The sequence below is a fragment of the Xenopus laevis genome, chromosome 2L, assembly GCF_017654675.1.
Source record: "Xenopus laevis strain J_2021 chromosome 2L, Xenopus_laevis_v10.1, whole genome shotgun sequence".
NCBI lineage: Eukaryota > Metazoa > Chordata > Amphibia > Anura > Pipidae > Xenopus > Xenopus laevis.
In genome coordinates this window covers 126,202,008-126,222,413 of record NC_054373.1, presented here as the reverse complement: position 1 = coordinate 126,222,413, position 20,406 = coordinate 126,202,008, and the positions used below count along the sequence as shown (strand labels likewise).

General features: G+C 38.5%; 1 protein-coding gene across 22 annotated transcripts in view; it reads right to left on the bottom strand.

Moving 5' to 3' along the window:
• The window catches only part of dock9.L (dedicator of cytokinesis 9 L homeolog), a 153,531-nt gene that overhangs the window by 73,384 nt on the left and 59,741 nt on the right, over window positions 1–20,406 (bottom strand). For all 22 annotated transcript variants that reach the window (NM_001112887.2, XM_041580775.1, XM_041580762.1 and 19 more), the window contains exons 3-6: window positions 7,866–7,955; window positions 3,553–3,635; window positions 650–719; window positions 70–165 (exon numbers count right to left, since the gene is read on the bottom strand). In NM_001112887.2, coding sequence (NP_001106358.2) covers window positions 70–165; window positions 650–719; window positions 3,553–3,635; window positions 7,866–7,955 — 339 coding nt within the window. The remainder of the gene's footprint in view (window positions 1–69; window positions 166–649; window positions 720–3,552; window positions 3,636–7,865; window positions 7,956–20,406) is intronic.

Below are 20,406 nucleotides of genomic sequence, written 5' to 3'. Positions count from 1 at the left end.
AAATCATACAGTAAGTGGAGCAATGTTACAAATAAACATTTTGTAATCATAAATTAATAAGGAACTTACCCTCATGGTCACACTTATTGCACTATTCATGTTGCCTTTGTACAGCCAACCCTGCTTTGTGATTCCACCTTTTTGAGATCCAAGAGAAGCAGCATCCTAAAAAAAAAAAAAAAACCCCCACTGAATAAAGGCCCTTAGCAATAGCCATTTTGCTTAGTAATGTCATTGATTATAATTGATGCTTAGTGAAGTATTTTCTGTCTAGTCACTCATTATAATGAATAAAGTAGCTCCTGTTGTAAAATATAAGGATATTAGAAGTCACCTTGGAGTTCCATGACCTTATATTTTACAATAGGGGGGTACTGTATTTACTACATATTATGTCTAATGAACGGTTTGAGACAATTTTTTTTAAGAGGGAGTGTTGTAAAAGCAGTGCACATTTGACTCTACAAATAATGGCACATATATCACTATGTTTTGATAAATACAGTTTAAGATATATTGTATTGATCACCCAAAATATGGCCTTTGATTTGGATCAACTAAGCCTTCTGTGTCATGCAACGAAAAATTGTAGCGTAGTACTAAAGAAAACAGCTCAACAACCACACACAGTATTTGTCAAACAATTTACCTCATCTTTATCTGCGTCTTCATCAACCTCATACACATGCACTGGCAGTTTTTCTGGTTTGACTCCTTTGCTACATGTTGAAGAAAAAAAAATTAAAAGGTTTCTTGTCAACTTCGGTTAGATGAGGAAGTTGCACTGTCCCAGCAATGATGAAGGAGCCCAGCCTCAACACATACAAAAGTAAGTTACAGTATGTATGTTGAGGCAGGGCAATTATAAACTAAAAATACCTCAAAACTAACCAATTACCTCTTATCTTGCAAATCAGTGCACCCAAAAAAAACGTAGAAGTAATAAAGGCCATGCCAAGGTTCTCACAAACAATATACGTAGTAGCATCACACCCCCCCCCCCAAATGTGTTTACAATTTAGAACAAACGTCTGATCATGGAACTTCAGAGCAAAGTGTTCTAAATTTAGTGGCAAGACATAAAAATAACCATGAAACAATCTCTTTTATCAATATTCATAGCTACAAAGCAATTATTGTAATGCCAAGACAGAATGGAGCTTGCATTTGCATTCGGGGAACTGGAGATATCTCCTCAAGGACTGTACATAGTGCAGGAAGCAGCAGTATACTATTAAAACATAATTAGTGCCAGAGTTTACAGGATAGTGAATACAATCTAAGCAACAAAGTTTAAATCCTGGCATTTCCCTTATGATATTCCTTTGAAACTTTGGAAGGAGGGGGAATGAAAGGTTAAAGAAAATGATGGCTTTTAAAAGGGCAGTTCGCCATTAAAATACTTTTTCTTTCTATTTTGAACTTTTTCTAAAATGTAAGTTAAAATGAATTAGTTTTATTGTCCTGCTCTCAATTTTTCAAGTAATGGATAAGTAAGTCAGTCAGGCCATTGCTCAGCTGTTGCAGTGCAGCAGTAAAGAGTGACTGAAGTTTATCAGAGCATAAGTCACATGCCTGGGGAAACTTGGGAAACTGACATTATTTCCAGCCCCATATCAGTGTTTGCAGATGACACAAAACTATCCAGCCCAATTAATTCCATCCAGAATGTGGCATCCTTGCAACATGATCTTGACAAACTGGCAATCTGGGCAGCTAAGTGGCAAATGAGATTCAATGTTGATAAATGTAAAGTCATGCACCTGGGATGTAAGAATATCCAAGCTACTTAAACCCTTAATGGGACTGCACTAGGCAAATCCATTATGGAAAAGGACCTTTGAGTCCTTTTAGATGATAAACTAGGCTGTAGCAAGCAATTCCAGTCAGCAGCATCAAGGGTAAATAAGGTATTGAGCTGTATTGAAAGGGGCATAGAGTCACGGAAGGAGGGGGGTCATTCTTTCACTGTATACACTTGTAAGCCCCATCTAGAATATGTTGTACAATTTTGGTCTCCATCGCTCAAACAGGACATTATTGTATTAGAGAGGGTACAGAGGAGGGCAACTAAGCTGGTAAAAGGTATGGAAAATCTTAGCTATGAGGAAAGACTGGCCCAATTGGAGATGTTCACGCTGGAGAAGAGGCGCTTAAGGGGTGATATGATAACTATGTATAAATATATAAGGGGATTGTATAATAATCTCGAATGCTTTATTTACCAGTAGGTCTTTCCAGCTGACACAAGCTCACCCATTCTGATTAGAAGAAAAGAGGTTCCGCCTAAATATTCGGAAGGGTTTTTTTTACAGTGAGAGCTGTGAAGATGTGGAATTCTCTCCCTGAATCAGTTGTACTGGCTGATACATTAGATAGCTTTAAGAAGGGGTTGGATTGCTTTTTAGCAAGTGAGGGAATACAGGGTTATGGAAGATAGCTCATAGTACAAGTTGATCCAGGGACTAGTCTGATTGCCATTTTGGAGTCAGGAAGGAATTTATCCCCACCTGAGGCAAATTGGAGCGGCTTCAGATGGGTTTTTTGCCTTCCTCTGGATCAACTAGCAGTTAGGCAGATAAAAAAAACTAAAAGGTTGAACTTGAACGTCTGTCTTTTTTCAACCTTACTTACTATGTTACTATATTAGATCTCAAAATGAAATATTAAAAAGAAATCTGTTTGCGCTTTTGAAAACTGATTTCAGTACAGAAGTCTGCTGGAGCAGCACTATGAACTCATGCATTTTGGGGGGGAAAAAAACACATTTTCCATGACAGACTGCAACTGTTATAAATGTCATACATTAGAGGCTATCTTTCCAAAGTGAAGAAATATATCAACTAATGTATCAAAGCTAAACCTTACCCTACTGAACTTATATGTAAGGGAGTACTATTGAAATATACTTCTCACTAGAAATTCCTCCTTCATAGGAGTACCTCTTTTTTTTTTTAAGAAAATATACATAAATAGCAAAAATGCACAGACCCATAACAGAAGATTTTAAGATGCTGAACTAAATACAAAGATCCCAAACAAATCAAAGAATTTATAGCCAATTACAGTAACTAATAATAATGAACAAGTATATCTATAGAAATAAGTCAAATCAACTGGACTTGCAGTATTTTTTTTCTCTTGAAGACGTTTTGCTAGTCATCCAACTGGCAGTCATTCTAAATGACTTGTACAAAGATCTTTCTGGAAATACATGTCTCCAAAAAAAAAAAAAAACACAGCAAGTCCAGTTGATTTGACTTAAAACTATAGTACTGTACACCGTGACCTGGATGAAAGAGAACCTTCACAGAATAACGATCAAGCTAAAAACTTTTGCCATACACTGTATGCTTTCTTTTGCAGTTTTGCAAGTGCTCAGTAAGCATACACTTTGCAACATTTATCGATCACCATTTTCATTTAACTGTTCTCAAAACATAGTTAATTTGAGTTGAAAAAAAAAAAAGACAAATGTCCATCAAATTCAACTGCTAAACTAACTGTAGATCTTAAGATCACAATAGCCTTGGACACATAGTACATACTCACCCAGGCAACTGCCGGAAATCTCCAGAGTACTCTTCATGTTTATAGGTGACCACATGCCAATCAGAATTATATGTTTTAATACACTGATTAAAGAGAAGAAACAATGGGAAAACAATTATCAGGGTTCTGTTTAATTAGTTAGAACAGTAAAATTATTAGCAAATTTCTATGAATTTTTAACAACTGACAGGCTGCTGAAAGAAAACTGTTCTTCACTTAAAATGTTCAGGCATTTAAATATGCCCTTAATTATTATTTTTTTATATTTACTTTTTATGGTCTACTACCCTCAGGCTTGGAATTTTAACTGTTGCTTATGCTTGCTAGGGCACAGTTACAGCTTGCTGAACTCTCTTTGGTGTGAATCAGAAGGATATCATTTGGGCAGCTATGAAAATCTGCCCAGAAGCACATCAAGATGTTAACCCTGTCAAGTCCTATGAATGTCTACTAGGCCCCTGCTGTGATCGAATCATCGGCCTGGGGGGGCATAGAGAGCGCTCAGCCCAATGTAGCCGGACTAGGTCAATGATCTGACTCTTCTTTATACTTAAGGGGATAATGAAACAGCACAATACCTGCATTTTTAGGGCACAGAACAACTCCCAGATAAGTGTGAACTGTAGTGTGCATCCATTATAGGCACACATCATGGTGATGCCCTTCTTTACAACAATATAGACACATGCCCATTACAGAAACTGTGTGGCACATGTAACAAATTTTCTGCAATGTGCACATCCCATACCCCCCTCCAAGCTCATACAATGGTGCTGCCTTTGGTAACCTTTGATTCCAAATTTAACACATGCGCTAAACCCGGTCATGTTCTACATTCAACCCCATTTCATTGGCCAGATCAATAACCACAACATTGAGAACTGGAAAAACTTCTGCCCCTGTATGACTGCTAAGAAAGAAGAACAGCAGCGATATAACCTCTAAATGATTTGTAAGAAGGCCTGGGGAGCATTCCCACAAAAGTTGTTGCTGGAAAACTGAATAGCTTGGGTAATCACTACAGATAGGTTAACGGGGTGGTTCACCTTTCAGTATGTTATATTATGGTCAGTTATAAGCAACTTTTCAACTGATCATCCTTATTTATTTTTTATAGTTTTTGAATTATTTGCCTTTTCTTCTGACACTTTCAAGCTTTCAAATGGGGGGGGGTCACTGACCCTAACTAAACACAAATGCTCTGTAAGGCTACAAATGTATTGTTATTGCTAATTTGTATTACGTACCTTTCTATTCAGGCCCTCTCCTGTTCACATACCAGTCTCTTAAACAAATCAATGCATGGTTGCTAAGGTAATTTGAGCCCTAGCAACCAAAATGCTGAAATTGCAAACTGGAGAGCTGCTGAATAACTCAAACACACAAATAATAAAAAATGAAAGTCAATTGCAAATTGTCTCAGAGTATCACTCTCTACATCACATAAAAAGTTAAATTAAAAGGTGAACATCCTCTTTAAAGGAGAATTCAATCCTTAACTAAGAAAAAACTCTAGATATATTTATAGCAGTAGCCTCTGTAGCACTAGGTAACTTTCCAGTTGCACTAAAGCATGAAATAAATGTGTTCAAGTTTACTACATGCTCTGCCGTTGCTTGTAGGCAAGGAGTTTTGGGATATTAAAGGAGAATTCAACCCTTAACTAAAAAAAACCCATCCCTACATAGACCCCCTCCCTCCTCCCCCCAGCCTAGCTGCTACACCAGGGGAAATTCCCCTAACTTTTTACTTACCCCTCTTGCAGATTCAGGGATCGCAGTTCACGGCAGCCATCTTCTGGGTCTTACTATCTTCTTCAGCCATTTCCGTCTATTTCGGTGCATGCGCAGTTGTTGCGAACCGGGAAAATGCTACAACTGCGAATTTGCCGCTTCGTCGGTCTCAGTCTCAGATTGCCGAAGACCAGGAAGATGGCTGCCGTGAACTGCTATCCCTGAATCTGCACTGAGGGGTCTACTTAGGGTAGTGTTTTTTTAGTTAAGGGTTGAATTCTCCTTTAATATCCCTAAACTCCTTGCCTACAAGCAACTGCAAAGCATGTAGTAAATGTGAACACATTTATTTGATGCTTTAGTGCAACTGGAAAGTTACCTAGTGCTACAGAGGCTACTGCTATAAATACATCTATGTAAACATTTTCTATAATCCTAGTTACTGAGCTTCTGATTTTGACTACAGGAAGTAAATGCCTTCCAAAAACATGCTTTAATACACCTTCCATATAGATACAATTAGCCATATTACTCTGTGTGTGTTTATGCAAGTTTCTACATATTGATTCCATTTATGTATTATGTGAGCAAGGCCCTCTAACCCTACAGTTCATTCTGTAACCCTTGTCAGTTACTTGTTTGACCCCTGTTTGTTATTTAAAATTATTTTAAGAGCTGTATAATTTGCTGGTGCTGTATAAATAATGATTGCCAAAAATACAATAACTTTCTTAGACGTTGAGACAACAAAATCCAATTCAGGACAAAAACCAAAGGAAATGTAAAGGTGGGTGGTAATTGATGCCTGGTGCCATTTATATATTTTGCCGAAAACCTTAAATGAACACTGTCTAAAAACACTGTCTAAAACTGAAAGGGAAAAGACAGAAGATCTCACTTACAATGCCACAGCATTATACATATGTGTATACCAATGTATTTTCAACTGTGCGTGTATGTGTGTTTACTAAGAGACAACCGACAGGTCACACCAGGTACAGGTATGGGATATGTTATCCGGAAACCAGTCATCCAGAAAACTCTGAATTACAGCAAGACCATCTCCCACAGACTCCATTTTATCCAAATAATCCAAATTTTTAAAAACTATTTTCTTTTTCTCTTTAATAAAACAATACCTTGTACTTGATCCAAACTAAGATATAATTATTCCTTAATGGAAACAAAACCAGCCTATGTATGTATTTAATGTTTACATGATTTTCTAGTAGAGTTAAGCTATCAAGTTCCAAATTACAGAAAGATCAGTTATCCGAAAAGCCCCAGGTCCGAAGCATTCTGCAAAATAGGTCTCATACCTGTACCTAAATAAATAACACAATATCAGTGTCAGGATCAGAGGTATCCCAGATTACTCTAAAGCAGTGATCCCCAACAAGTAGCTCGTGAGCAACATGTTGCTCTCCAACCCCTTGGATGTTGCTCCTAGTGGACTCAAAGCAGGTGATTATTTTTGAATTCCAGGCTTGGAGGCAAGTTTTGGTTGTATAAAAACCAGGTGTATTGCCAAACAGAGCCTCAATGTAGGTTGACAATCCACATAGGGGCTACTTAATGGCCAATCACAGCCCTTATTTGGCACCCCAGGAACATTTTTCATGCTAGGGTTGCTCCCCAACTCCTTTTACTTGTGAACGTTGCTCACAGGTTCTAAAGGTTGGGGATCCCTGCTCTAAAGTGATCAGAGACACCTAGTAAAACAATACTACACATTGTGCACATTATGTCTTCATACTGAATGTGTGAAAAACAAGAAGAAAGGATAGGACAAATGGTAGGACAAAGTAAAACAGAGTTAAAAGAGCATGCTCAGTTTTTAAAGGAGAAGGAAAGGTAATTTGTAATACCTACTGGAAACTTGCTTGGATGCCCCCCTCCTGAACTGCTATACTTTAATTACCCAATTTGCTTTCGATTACTTCTACCGTGACATTGAAGTTAATCCCTGTTGTGTTGCGGCTGCCAATGCATGTTGGTAAAATAGGAGAACAAGAGGTGAACGATGACGTTGCCTTTTACCACCTGACCAAAATATCATTGCTTGCCTAGAGGAAGTGCAGTGATCGTTTGCTCATGCGCAGGGCTTGGATGCTTGATGCTGCGCAAACACCTGATATAGCAGATTTAGATCTGTCAGAGGGCTGTTTTCTGTATTCTATGTGCTTTGCAATATTTTTAACATCGCTCTTTGAAGGGAAAGACGTATAGAGGCAGGGTTATTGTTAGTAGTTCTTCACTTTTGTGAACAATATAAAGAACTGCATTTGTATTTTACCTTTCCTTCTCTTTTAAGTACAATCACAGTTATCTATCCAGTCATGGAAAAAGACTATAATGAATCCCAATGCAAGATTAACATTTGGAGTTCTGAAAAGCTGTAGCCTTACTGACATTACTAGATAAGCATACATCCTCCTGTGATAATTATTTGGGAACCAGGTCTGTCTCAGTACCCATGTGTGACCCAAATGCCATGTATTCATTATACTAAAAAAATTGTCTTACTCTCACTTTCATTTTCACCTCTATAGAAACATATGGAATCAATACTGTACTTACCTCAGTGACAAAAAGGCTCTGCGCTTCTTTCTCTGCATTTTCAGGGACTGTTGAGCATATGTATCGGGCTTGCCGCCTTAGTGTTGCTATCTATATAGTCAAAAAGAATACCACATGAGTTTGTTATACTGTATCTGTTGGTAAACCAAGCAGAACATGTACTAGAACACATATAAAATATATGTAGTACATTTTCAAATATACGTTTAGTAAGGATTCTATACTATGTTCATAAGCACTCAAACACCATTTGGGAATGAGTATGTGCACATGAAATGTATTATTTTCATAATGAGAGCATATAAGCCACATCACAGTATACAATTATTAAAATTTCTGAATGATTTTAAAATTATCTATAAATGTGATTGCTACTGAAAGAAGTGTCTGTCCTTTTGCTATTCCTTACTAATAACTGATGAATCCCACTACAACAGTTGAATTGATTTCCTATTTTTTCACATGTAATTGTGGAACTAGAACACTACACATTATTTTGATTGCAAAATGCTCGCAAATGTGAGTGACTTTCCAGTATGACTGCTTTATACATTTATTGGTGTGACTAATTGAGTGTTTGACTAAGAGATCAAATGCATTGGTTGCTATGAGGCAGTATAGACAACTTAGTGCATATTGTGTGTTCCCTTTTTGGAACACTTCAAGTGTCTTTGCATGCATACAAATGTTAAAGACATTCCTGTCTAGCACTTACTTGGCATTAGTACATGGCCCATAAAGTGCTGCAAGACATACCAACTATAATGTAAAGAATGAACCATTAAAAAGTGGATTTCAGCATATTTTTTTTACAATGTGGCTTATATTAGCAACTTGCAATTAACGGAAAATTGACATCCTCATTTCTGGTCCACCCTATTTCCTTTAAATTATTTTTCATAGTTGTAAACTCACATTGTGTTTGAGACATAAATACTGCCTTTTTAGTGGATCCTATTGGAAGGTTTAATAGGGAGAATAAAATAAATACAATACTGATAAAAAAAAAAAATAAGAACACAGCCCAGCTTTGTACATTAAACGGGTGCTCTTTTACATATGTTTTGTATTTATCAGAGGGGACGGATGCAGGGTCTTCCAGTACCTTTGTACTCTTAAGGGCCTGGCTTCCTGCTTTTAGGTCCAAATATTTTGAGATTGCTATCAATGCAATGTTAAAACAAATAGTAAGGGTAAAAATAAGTAACAGGATGCTTTCACTGAGGAAATGTTTCTAACAGATTTTCATTAAAAGAAAGAAGAAAAAAAACAACACACACACAACTTGACCTCCATGACTATGTTATCCTATTTATAAACAGCAAACTGGTAAAGTATTTGCACTGTGCAGAGACAGCTGATAACTATACATAATAGCCATTACTAACATCTTATTTCCTAGAACTACAGGTATAAACAGGTGTGAAGGCCCTAAATACCAGTGGATTGCAATGTAGTAACAGTGAACTACATTTTAAATTCCACTGTAATAAGTTGTTTCTACTGTTACACTTCACGTGAACTATGTGATATATATATATATATATATATATATATATATATATATATATATATATATATATATATATATATATATATATATATATATATAGACAAATACAAGATTCCTCTGCACTCAACCCTATTATCAATATATTTAAGACAGGTAAAACGTATTCGTCCCTTTTATAAAATGTATAATGAAACCATAGAATTCTTAATGAATCAAATGAAAATTGAGCATAGGACTGGCCAGATATGGGATGACTTTGACGTAGTTGGCCAGCTTAAATATATTGCAATATATGGACAAACAATCCCTGTTTTGTTTTAAGGGTAAGGCATTTGTCAGTAGCAGTATGCACAAAATGTCTCTGTCTTAAATATATTGATAATAGGGTTGAGTGCAGAGGAATCTTGTATTTGTCTATATGTATTCTGTGGTCACACCCTCATTGCACCCCCGCCTAATGATTTTAAAAACTAGTGGTGAGCACAACTTTCCCTTGTTTGTTATAGTTCTACAGGAGCAGTGACCAGCTCCATGTTGTAGCTCCCACCCCCTCCAACTATAGTCAGGTGATCCCACTGGTGTCTAATAAAAGGGCAGCCAAGTTTGGGAGTTTTACTTTGAAAGCAGCTAGTAAGTTGCAGGTAAAACGTATTCATCCCTTTTATAAAATGTATAATGAAACCATAGAATTCTTAATGAATCAAATGAAAATTGAGCATAGGACTGGCCAGATATGGGATGACTGACGTAGTTGGCCAGCTTAAATATATTGCAATATATGGACAAACAATCCCTGTTTTGTTTAAAGGGTAAGGCATTTTTAGTAGCAGTATGCACAAAATGTCTCTGTCTTAAATATATTGATAATGGGTTGAGTGCAGAGGAATCTTGTATTTGTCTATATGTATTCTGTGGTCACACCCTCATTGCACCCCCGCCTAATGATTTTAAAAACTAGTGGTGAGCACAACTTTCCCTTGTTTGTTTTATATATATTTATATATATATATATATATAAATATATATATATATATATATATATATATATATATATATATAAACATTCACAAAATTTGAGAGATTTCTACAGAGAGGATACTCAGAGAATCTACTATGCCAACAACTTGAAAGAGCATTAAAATGCACACAAGCCGACTTACTGACAGCAAAGAAACCGAAAGAAAAACAAAACGCCCCACTGGTTTTCTCAACTACTTACTCGCAATCCTCCCAAAATTTGACCAAAATTGTCAATAAACACTGGCCAATGCTTAACATGGACGATTCCCTATCTCTCCACCACATGCCCAAACCTATGTTTGGATACAGAAGAGATAGAACCTTAGGGACCTACTGGTACGTACGGACTTTATTAAATCCCCTAATATCTAAACCAATTGGCTAACCACACAGAAGAAACTAGGTTGCTACAAATGCCCGGACTGCATGACATGCAGAAGTCTTCTCACTGGCCCTGATTTCCCTCACCCCCACACAGGAAAACGATACAAGATTCCACATCGCCTGAGCTGCTCATCATCATTTGTTGTGTATTTCATAACTTGTCCTTGTGGTCTGTATTACGTAGGAAAGACCAGCACTACTCTAAAAGAACGTATTGCTAATCACAGGTCTTCTATCAGCAAAGCTTTGAAGGAAAGAAAGGCACTACAACCAGTGGCCAAACACTTTTTATTGCAAGGTCACTCTTTGCCAACTTTCAGATGTATGGCCATAGATCACCAACCCCCCCTGGACAGGGGTGGTGACAGGGACCAATCGCTACTTAGGATGGAAGCCAGATGGATTTACAAACTAGACACGGTAGCCCCACGTGGATTGAATGAAACACTTCCTCTTGGCTGTTTCTTATAAAGATCTGATCCTCCCTCACCTACCAGGACAATCCTACTATGGAGTTGTGAAGAAGGTCAACTCCTGGACTTTTGAACCAGATTATCGATGTGCTCCTTTGTCATTTATATCTCTCCCTGTTTGATATATTTCCCCTTATGCACTGTGATAACATCATCTTACTGCCTGTTTAACAACCTACACAGTACTCTGTCTGCATTCACAGATATTGCTTTTATCCTTTTATCCTTTCCTTGCTTCTCTTGCTTCTCTCACGCCTTACTGTACCTGCAAAATACCCCCCGTAGCTTAGCGGGTAGCAGGAGTACCCCTTTGCACGACTATTATGTGTCGCTACCTCTGGCTAGTGTCGGGACTTACTGCCTGATGTTTCGTTGATATTGTGCTGACTGAGACCCCAGTTCCTATATGTGAGTATGCAGGTGTCCGTGTGATAGACTCATATTGTACCACCCCCTGAGATCCCTAGCCAACCGCAAGGCAGAACCAACTAACACCGATACTGATTTGCAGCTACGGTGCCATGTTGGGTTTGATGCCTGTTTGCTTTTCCTCTGCACAAGGACGTAATTTGCTAACGGCCAGTGACCGTTTCTAGCTCCCTGCGCTCTGCGCTGGGAGCTGTCACCGGTCCTGGTATGCAAATGACCATAGGCGCACGCAGACCGGGAAACAGCTAAGGTTGCCTAGCAACAGGGGGAGCGTCTTGATCACATGACCCGCCTGGCGCTTCAGGGCTGCCGGCTCACCTCCATAGGAACGTAGGACGGAGTTACTCTTTCTAGCTGCACACTGATCCTGCCTTTGCCGTAATAGGTGCGCTTACAGGTAAGGGGGGTTCGCTGGTGGGTATTGCGTGTTTTCTCTTCCTCTGTTTCACTTCACGGTCAACTTTCTTTCCTGACACTGGTGTTGCTAGGCACCCTAGCAATGACTTTTTGGCGCCATTTTGTACATTTAAATTGGCAATCTGTGTTTGGCACTCTCACCCTGACGAAGATTCCTGTGCGGAATCGAAACGTTGGTCCACCAAAATAAACCTATATGAATTGAATTGACTGTCTAAGTTTGATTGTATTTGGAGTGCCGTCATCGAAGGAAAGATTTGCATATTTAACAGACTGGCACCCAGCCTTTGGATCCTTTTTGGTTGTGCGTTCCTGTACATTTGGTCTATATGTGCTTCCAATGTTTTCGGCCCACATTGGGGCCGTTATTATTTATTTATATATATATATATATATATATATATATATATATATATTTTTCTATAAAAATAAATATATTTAAATAAATTTAAAACTGCACTCACAGGTAAAAAACATGGCAACATTCGGTCTCAAATCATGAGGAAGGCCTTGAGGAGACCAAAATGTTGGTTAAATAAGTTACCAACTATATATATATATATATATATATATATATATATATATATATATATATATATATATATATATATATAGTTGGTAACTTATTTAACCAACATTTTGGTCTCCTCAAGGCCGAATGTTGCCATGTTTTTGCCTGTGAGTGCAGTTTTAAATTTATTTAAATATATTTATTTTTATAGAAATATATATATATATATATATATATATATATATATATATATATATATATATATATATATATATAAATAAATAATTAATAACGGCCCCAATGTGGGCCGAAAACATTGGAAGCCCAGTGATGGTATAATAAATATTTTGGTGACTATAAATAATCTGGAGTACTGGTCCCTCTTGAATATATCTATATATATATATATATCTATATATCTATATCTATCTATATCTATCTATATCTATATCTCTATATCTATATATCTATATATCTATATATCTATATATCTATATATCTATATATATATATATTATATATATATACACACAAAATAAAACAAAGCATGAGTGTGTTGGAGTGGAGTCATGGTGTCGGTGCCTTGAAACTTTGATGATGGAAAGGGTGGATGCTGAGGCTTTGAACTGCGTCTTGTGTTCTGTTTACTCCTAGAAGGCTTCCTTAGTAGACCTAACAATACATTGCACTAGGTGCAAGTGAAATTTGTCAGGCACTTAAAGGGTTAAGCAAATGTTTGCATCATTTAGAAGTTAAAGATCAACAAATTGATGGCACGTACAAAAAGAGCATAACTGTAGCTGCTAGACTACTTAATCTTCCATGGTGCTTTGGTAGCTGACATTGCAACAAGAGACTGGCAAATTGCAATGCAGTGCTTAAAAAGGCACACAAACAACAACAAATCTTGTTCACATTACTATATGCCTCTTAGTTTCACATCTGTGAAGGAAAGATTTTTGAGGGGATATTAAAGGGGTTGTTCACCTTTGAGATAACTTTTAGTAAGACATAGAGAGAGATATTCTGAGATAATTTGTTTTCATTTTTTGTTATTGAAGGTTTTTGAGTTATTTAGCATTTTAAGCAATCTGGTAACTAGGGCCCAAATTACCCTAGCAACCATGCATTGATTTGAATAAGAGACGGGAATATGAATAGGAGAGAGTCTGAATAGAAAGATCAGTAACAAAAGGAAGATCCTTTTCTCATAGGCCCATACTGTCAGTTCAAGACGACTGGGTTAAGTTGCTCCTCCTGGAGGCAGGACAAACTGAATAAACTTTCTCCATTCCCTTTTGTCCCTCTGGCTCCACCTTCTGATCCAAGCCTGCTGGTGGAGACAGAAGAACCTAACTCCCTTACTATGAATGCCGTGCAGCAAAAACCGGCACCCCATGGGAGAAATGCTGCACTGACAGTACGGGATCTTCCTTTCTCAGTCGGCCCTACCTGTCAGTGCAAGACGACTGGGGATGTCCCAGAGCCGTCAAAAAAATTTGGGTGGGTACTAACAAAAACTGAACTGTAACAGAATTGCAGTGTATCTGGAAAAAACTATATACTGTATAACTAGACAGGAGCTATTTATGCGCTACAGCTGCTTGTAGCACCTTCCTGCCAAAGGATGCTTCTGAAGAAGCTGTTACATCTAACTTGTAAAATTTTGAAAACGTAAGTACTGAGCTCCATGTAGCTGATTTACATACAGCTTCTAAAGAAGCTTGATTGTGGAATGCCCATGAGGCACTCACCTTTCTAGTGGAGGGTGCTTTGATCAGAAAGTGAACTGCTTGTCCCATGGATTTGTTGGCTTCTAGAATAGTTGTCACTAACCATCTAGCTATAGTGCGTTTTGAGGCTGGTAAACCTTTCTTGCTGGCACCTAACAATACTAGTAATGTCTCTGACTTGCGAAAGTCTGCCGTTCTGTGAATGTAGAATTTTTGTGCTCTTACTGCATCTAATGTATGTAATTTCTTTTCCATGTTGCCCTGTGGCTTAGGACAAAATGAAGGCAGTATCATCTCTTGGTTGAGATGGATATCTGAAGTAACTTTTGGTAGGTGAGAAGGAAAAGTACGAAGTACCACTTTGTCTTTGTGAAAAATAGTCCATGGTTGTTGGTGAGATAGTGCTGCCAGGTCTGATACCCACCTGGCTGAACAGATAGCTAGTAGAAATGCTACTTTTATAGTCAGGAACTTTATATTCACTGAGCCAACCGTGGTGCTGAAGTGTGTCTAGGCAGTCTCTTGTGTGTCGAATGGCTTCTGCCTTTGAGTCCGCTACTACTATGAGTTCGTCTAGGTAGGCTGTCACACGAATACCTCTTAACCGAAGAGTCGCTAGCAATGCCCCTAGAACTTTGGTGAATACTCTGGGTGCGGACGTCAAGCCGAAAGGAAGAGCTCAGAAATGTTCTATTGCAAATCATAGAAAACGCTAGTGAGATTGATGAATGGGTATATGCAGATAAGCATCTTTGATACAGATTTTGGACATGAATATACCTGGTTTTAGGCTTTTTATGATTGCGGGAAGAGACTCCATTTTGAAACGGTCACATCTTACAAACCTGTTTAATGTGTGGAGATTGAGAACTGGGCGAAAACCTCCGTCTTTCTTTGGCACCAAGAATAGACTTGAATAGAATCCGTGGAAGCGGAACTCTTTTGGAACTGGTATGATGACGTTGTTGTTTTGGAGATCTGTCAAGATGCCGATGAGAGCCCTTTGTTTGGTTGAGTTGGAAGGATTGGGAGAACCAGTACCTTCTTGGTTTTGTGTTGAAGGGAATAGTGTAACCGTGTTCTAGAATGTTTAACACCCAATTGTCTGTTGTTGAGTCTCTCCATTGTCTTGTAAAGTCGCCGAGCTTTCCTCCAACTTGATTTTGAATGCTTTCTTGAGAGTCAGGAGTCCTGTCCCTTAACCGGTGTATTCTTCCGGGTAGGTCTGGACTGGGATTTTAAACCTCCTGCTTGGCTGATGCTATGGTTGTGATCTAGGAGACCTTTGCTGTTGGCTGGCCGAAGATGACCAGGGTTGTCCTATGGGATTATATCTGTGATGGTAATTTCGTCTATGAAAGTCTAGTCTAGATCGCCTGCCTTGTGGCAGAAAAGCACCCTTTCCTCCTGAGACATCCGATATCTGTTTAAGCTCCAGTCCAAACAGTTGTCTTCCATTAAACTTTAGCGATGTAAGTTTGTGTTTGGATGCTGTGTCCCCAGACCATTGTCTTAGCCATTGATGCTGCAGAGGATTTGGTGGGTGAGTTTTGCGGTTTCTGTAGCCGCCTCTCCTAAAAAGGATAGAGCGGTCTTTATCTTTTCTAGTGCTGCGGTAAATTGTTCGGGGGAGTCTGGGGGTTGTTTTAAAATCTCTTGGCACCAGTATTTTGCTTTCTTTGCTACTGTTGCCGATGCCACTGTCAGTCTCAAGATGGCTGCTGCATTTTGAAAATCACATTTCAATGCAGCATCTATTTTTTTGTCCATAGGGCCCTTCAGGGAGCCTGCATCTTCTGCTGGTAAAGTAGTGTTGTGTGCTAGTCTGACTATGGGAGGGTCCACCTTGGGAATTGTCCCAATGTTTGTACTCGTCCAGTATTGGATACGCTCTGGTTGTTGCCATTGTGATTCAACATAATTGGCTATTGATTTGCAGAAAATGTCTTTGGTTTTTTTGCACTATTGCCTAATTGGCACCTTGGACATTTCTAGGGTAGCAAAAATATCCTTAAGGATGTTTTAAATTTCGTCTGGTTGCCTAGATGGCTTGTTAGAACCAGTAGATTGGCTGTCTGATGAAGAACCCTCATCTGAGTCTATGTCACTTGGTTCCTCTGAGGAGTGATATGAATTAGAATCAGAATCTTATGCAGGAGAGGGAGAGCGCTTCCTCTTCTTTTTGCATGATTCTGGGATGGGTTGGGCAGAAACTGCTTGTTTCACTGAAGATTGGATAGTGGTTTGTATCCATGACATTATCTGTGACAGATCTGTGACTGGAGGCATAAGATTAGCCTTTACTTGTGCTGCTTGTGAGGACTGTGGGTCCTGGGGAGCATATACAATTGCTGTGACCGTGTGCTTATGGTCAGGCGGATTATCCCTAGATGTAAGGGAAGGAGAACGATCTCTATATTTTGTGGGGCCTTTTGTAGCCTTTTTACTTTGGCCTTGAGCTTTCTAGGCTTGTCCGGGAGGTCTATCTCTTCTATTAAGGATAGTAATTACTTATTGGGGTTAGCCATTATGTAGGCTTAGATAGAACTGCCGTAAGTTGATGTCTTATAAAAAGAAAATTGCTACCTTAACTCCGCTAGTGCGGATTTACTTGTCTTGTTCCGTTAGAAGGGACCCCCGTGTAGCTGGACACCTGGTATGGTAGCACTGACCTTGTGGTATAAGCAATTGTAATTGCGCTTGAAATCGCATACTCAGGCGGAACCGGATATGGTGCAATGCTGCGTTCGCGGGTATTCACGCTATCCATCTCTGGTAGTGAAGGCGCCAAACCTCCCTTCCGGTTTTTTTGAACCGGGAGTTACGCTGGGGCTCAACCTTGCCAACAGAGCGATCTGTGAGGGAGTTTCTAACAGATTATATCAGTGGTGTGGGGAGCACGCTATAGGGCTCTACCGACGTACCTCACACTATGATGACAAAGGTATGGGATCCGAAAAACGGTGTGAACTGAATGGTACGTTCACACTGCTGAAGTCCTGATAAATCAAATAGGAGCGCGCACAAGGGGCTCAACTCAGATTTATGTAGATTTCTTCTGGGAGCACACAAGTTATGAAAACCAGGGCTCAACCTTGTTATAATCCGTTGTAGTGTCTTTAATGTTGCTGAAAGGAAAATAATAAATTAATAAAATAAGTTGATTGTAGAGAGAGGAGAATTGCTGCCTCCTAGAAGGACAAACTGAAAAAACTGGATCAGAAGGTGGAGCCAGAGGGACAAAGGGGATTGGAGAAAGTTTATTCAGTTTGTCCTGCATCCAGGAGGAGAAACTTAACCCAGTCGTCTTGCACTAACAGGTAGGGCCGACTGAGAAAAGTAGCAATAACAATACATTTGTAGCCTTGCAGAGGATTTGTTTTTTTAGAACGGGACAGCGAAGCTCATTTGAAAGCTGCAAAGAATCAGAAGAAATAAATGAAAACCAATTGAATAGTTGCTTAGAATTGGTCATATAACATAATAATAATTGGTCTATAACAAAATAAAAGTTAATTTAAAGTGGACCTGTCATCCAGAAACAAAAATATGTATAATAAAAGTCCTTTTCAAATTAAACATGAAATCCAATTTCTATTTTTTATTAAAGCATTCATAGCTGTTGTAAGCTCATTTAAAAATCTCAGCAGTCAATCAAATATTGTCTGCCCCTCCTCTATGCCAGTGGCATAGAGGTGGGGCAGACAATTACTTTCACTTTCCATTCAGCACTTCCTACATGTCACTGCTCTCCACACATTCCCCCTGTTCTCTTTACCGTTTAATTGTGTAGCCAGAGCAAGGAATGGACATCAGGTCCCCCATTCTGGTGCACAAACAAGATTCTGAGATGATGCAAGGCTTGCCTTAATAAAACTGTCCACAAAATGGCTGCTTCCTGCTTGCTATAATTATGAATTCCCAGACTGAAGGAAACAAAATTCAAATAATTTATATAGTGTAATTAAAGTTCATTTTGCTTGACTAATGTGATAAAATTGGATTTGGAATGTTTTTTTTGGGTGACGGGTCCCCTTTAAAGGTGAACCACCCCTTTAAGGGATAAGATGTGGTATTGAATCACAACAGTATACTATGTTTATACTAGTGACGTGCACCCACTCTAACCATCGTTTCTAAACCCAGGCAAAGCCCCCACACCTCAGCTGACATCAGAGGGCAGTGCAATGTAGGAAGTAATTTAAGGGGCCCATTCTCTGACAAAGAGTTATATGTGCAGCGGCTGGGCAGTGGTGATCCACATTCAGTCCAAATGCAACGTGGTGGGGAATTTTTCAGTCTGTATCTATTTGACGCACATGTTTTGACCTGGTTTGCACATCACTACTTTATATGTAACATATCCTGACAGACAGATTAAATTGCTTTCTACACAGAGTCAAGCAGAAGAATTGAAACTGGGATGGCAGTAGATATGATTTGCTTCTATTTTGTTAAAGCCTTTGGTGTAGTCCCACAAAAAGGGTTACTGGTTTAATTATGGAATAATGGCCTGAAATATAATACTTGGATAAAGGACTAGCTAAAAGATAAGTTTCATACCTCTTACCTCTTTGTAATCTAATGGATAATACTTTTCTGGTTGGCCCAATGTTGTTAATTAAGAACATCATGATTCTGTCCTATGTCCATTGCTTTTTAATGTATTCATAAACTACCTTGAGGCTGGCTGATGTTACTAAACTGTTCAAAACAATAAGTTCCACGCAGGATGTTTCTGCTGTTCAGAATTGTTTGAATCCATTTGAACACTGTCCAGAAAATTGGCAAATAACATCCAATGTTAATAAAGGCAAGATTATGCATTTCAGTAAACACACAGGAACGCTAGTTTTACATGTTAAACACTTTATGGAATTGTGTTGGTGGCCTCTACAACTGAAAGGTAGGCAAAGTGTGCCAATGATTATCAAGTGTTATTGTATAAAAAGAGCAGTGACTTGAGGAATTGGCATTTGCCTCTTTTTAAATCCTTAATAAGACCTCAACTTGAGTCTGTAGTGTAGTTTATATAAGCGAGTTGGAAAAAGCACAGAGACGTGCAGCCGATAAAAGAAATATGTAACAAGGGAATACTAACAAAGCCGAGTCTGGAGCAATGCCACTATAAAGAACCATAACTTTAGAAATGACAGACCTTTAGGAGAAAATATTTTGTCACATAGTGATGAGCGCCCCATTAGACAGGAAGGAAGGTATTTTCACCTGAAATAAATGGTAGTGAGGCTGTGCAAAAATGTCGGGCAATGGCAGATGCATTTAAGTAGGTTTAACAGTTTGCTGTATGTTTAGATGTGGGCATACTGTATATAGAATATTCCATATATACCTCTTTGCATATTTTATTATACGTAATGATATTGACACAGTGTCGGACTGGGACACCAGGGGCCCACCCAAAAACCTTAGACCAGGGGCCCACTCTCAGTACTATTATAATGCCTCTCCTCGTGCAACCTCTTTTTTGCTAGTCTCTTTTGTTTACATGCTATAATCTATTATTCAATCTATTTAGTCTCTTAGTTCTCATAGAAATAGGGAATGGCGATGAAATATGCCAAATGTTTTGAAGCAGGAGGGCCCACTGACACCTGGGCCCACCGGGAGTTTTCCAGGTATCCCTGTGGGCCAGTCCGACACTGTACTGACATGCACAACACAAATGCCATAATGGAACTAAGTGAATGCACTGTTTAAGTGTTGAAATACAAAGCAATGTGTTATTCTTATTGATAATCCTTGAAATGTCTAATAGGCCAAAAAAAAATACGTGTCCACAGCTGGCATAGATTAGTCACTATCTTCAAAGAGAAACACAAATCTGTCGTTGAGCCAACACAAAGAGTTATATATCTATAATATCAATATTATTAGCACCCATACGAGAAGAAGTTGCTTTCTATGATTTTACTTAATTTCTCAATCTCCCAAAAGAAGGGCCAGAAACTGTTTTTAGATGACCAAAAGACAACATTTTACATAAAAAACATTTATTTAAACTTTTGCTCTTGGAACATATTTTTGTACTCTAAGCTTTTGC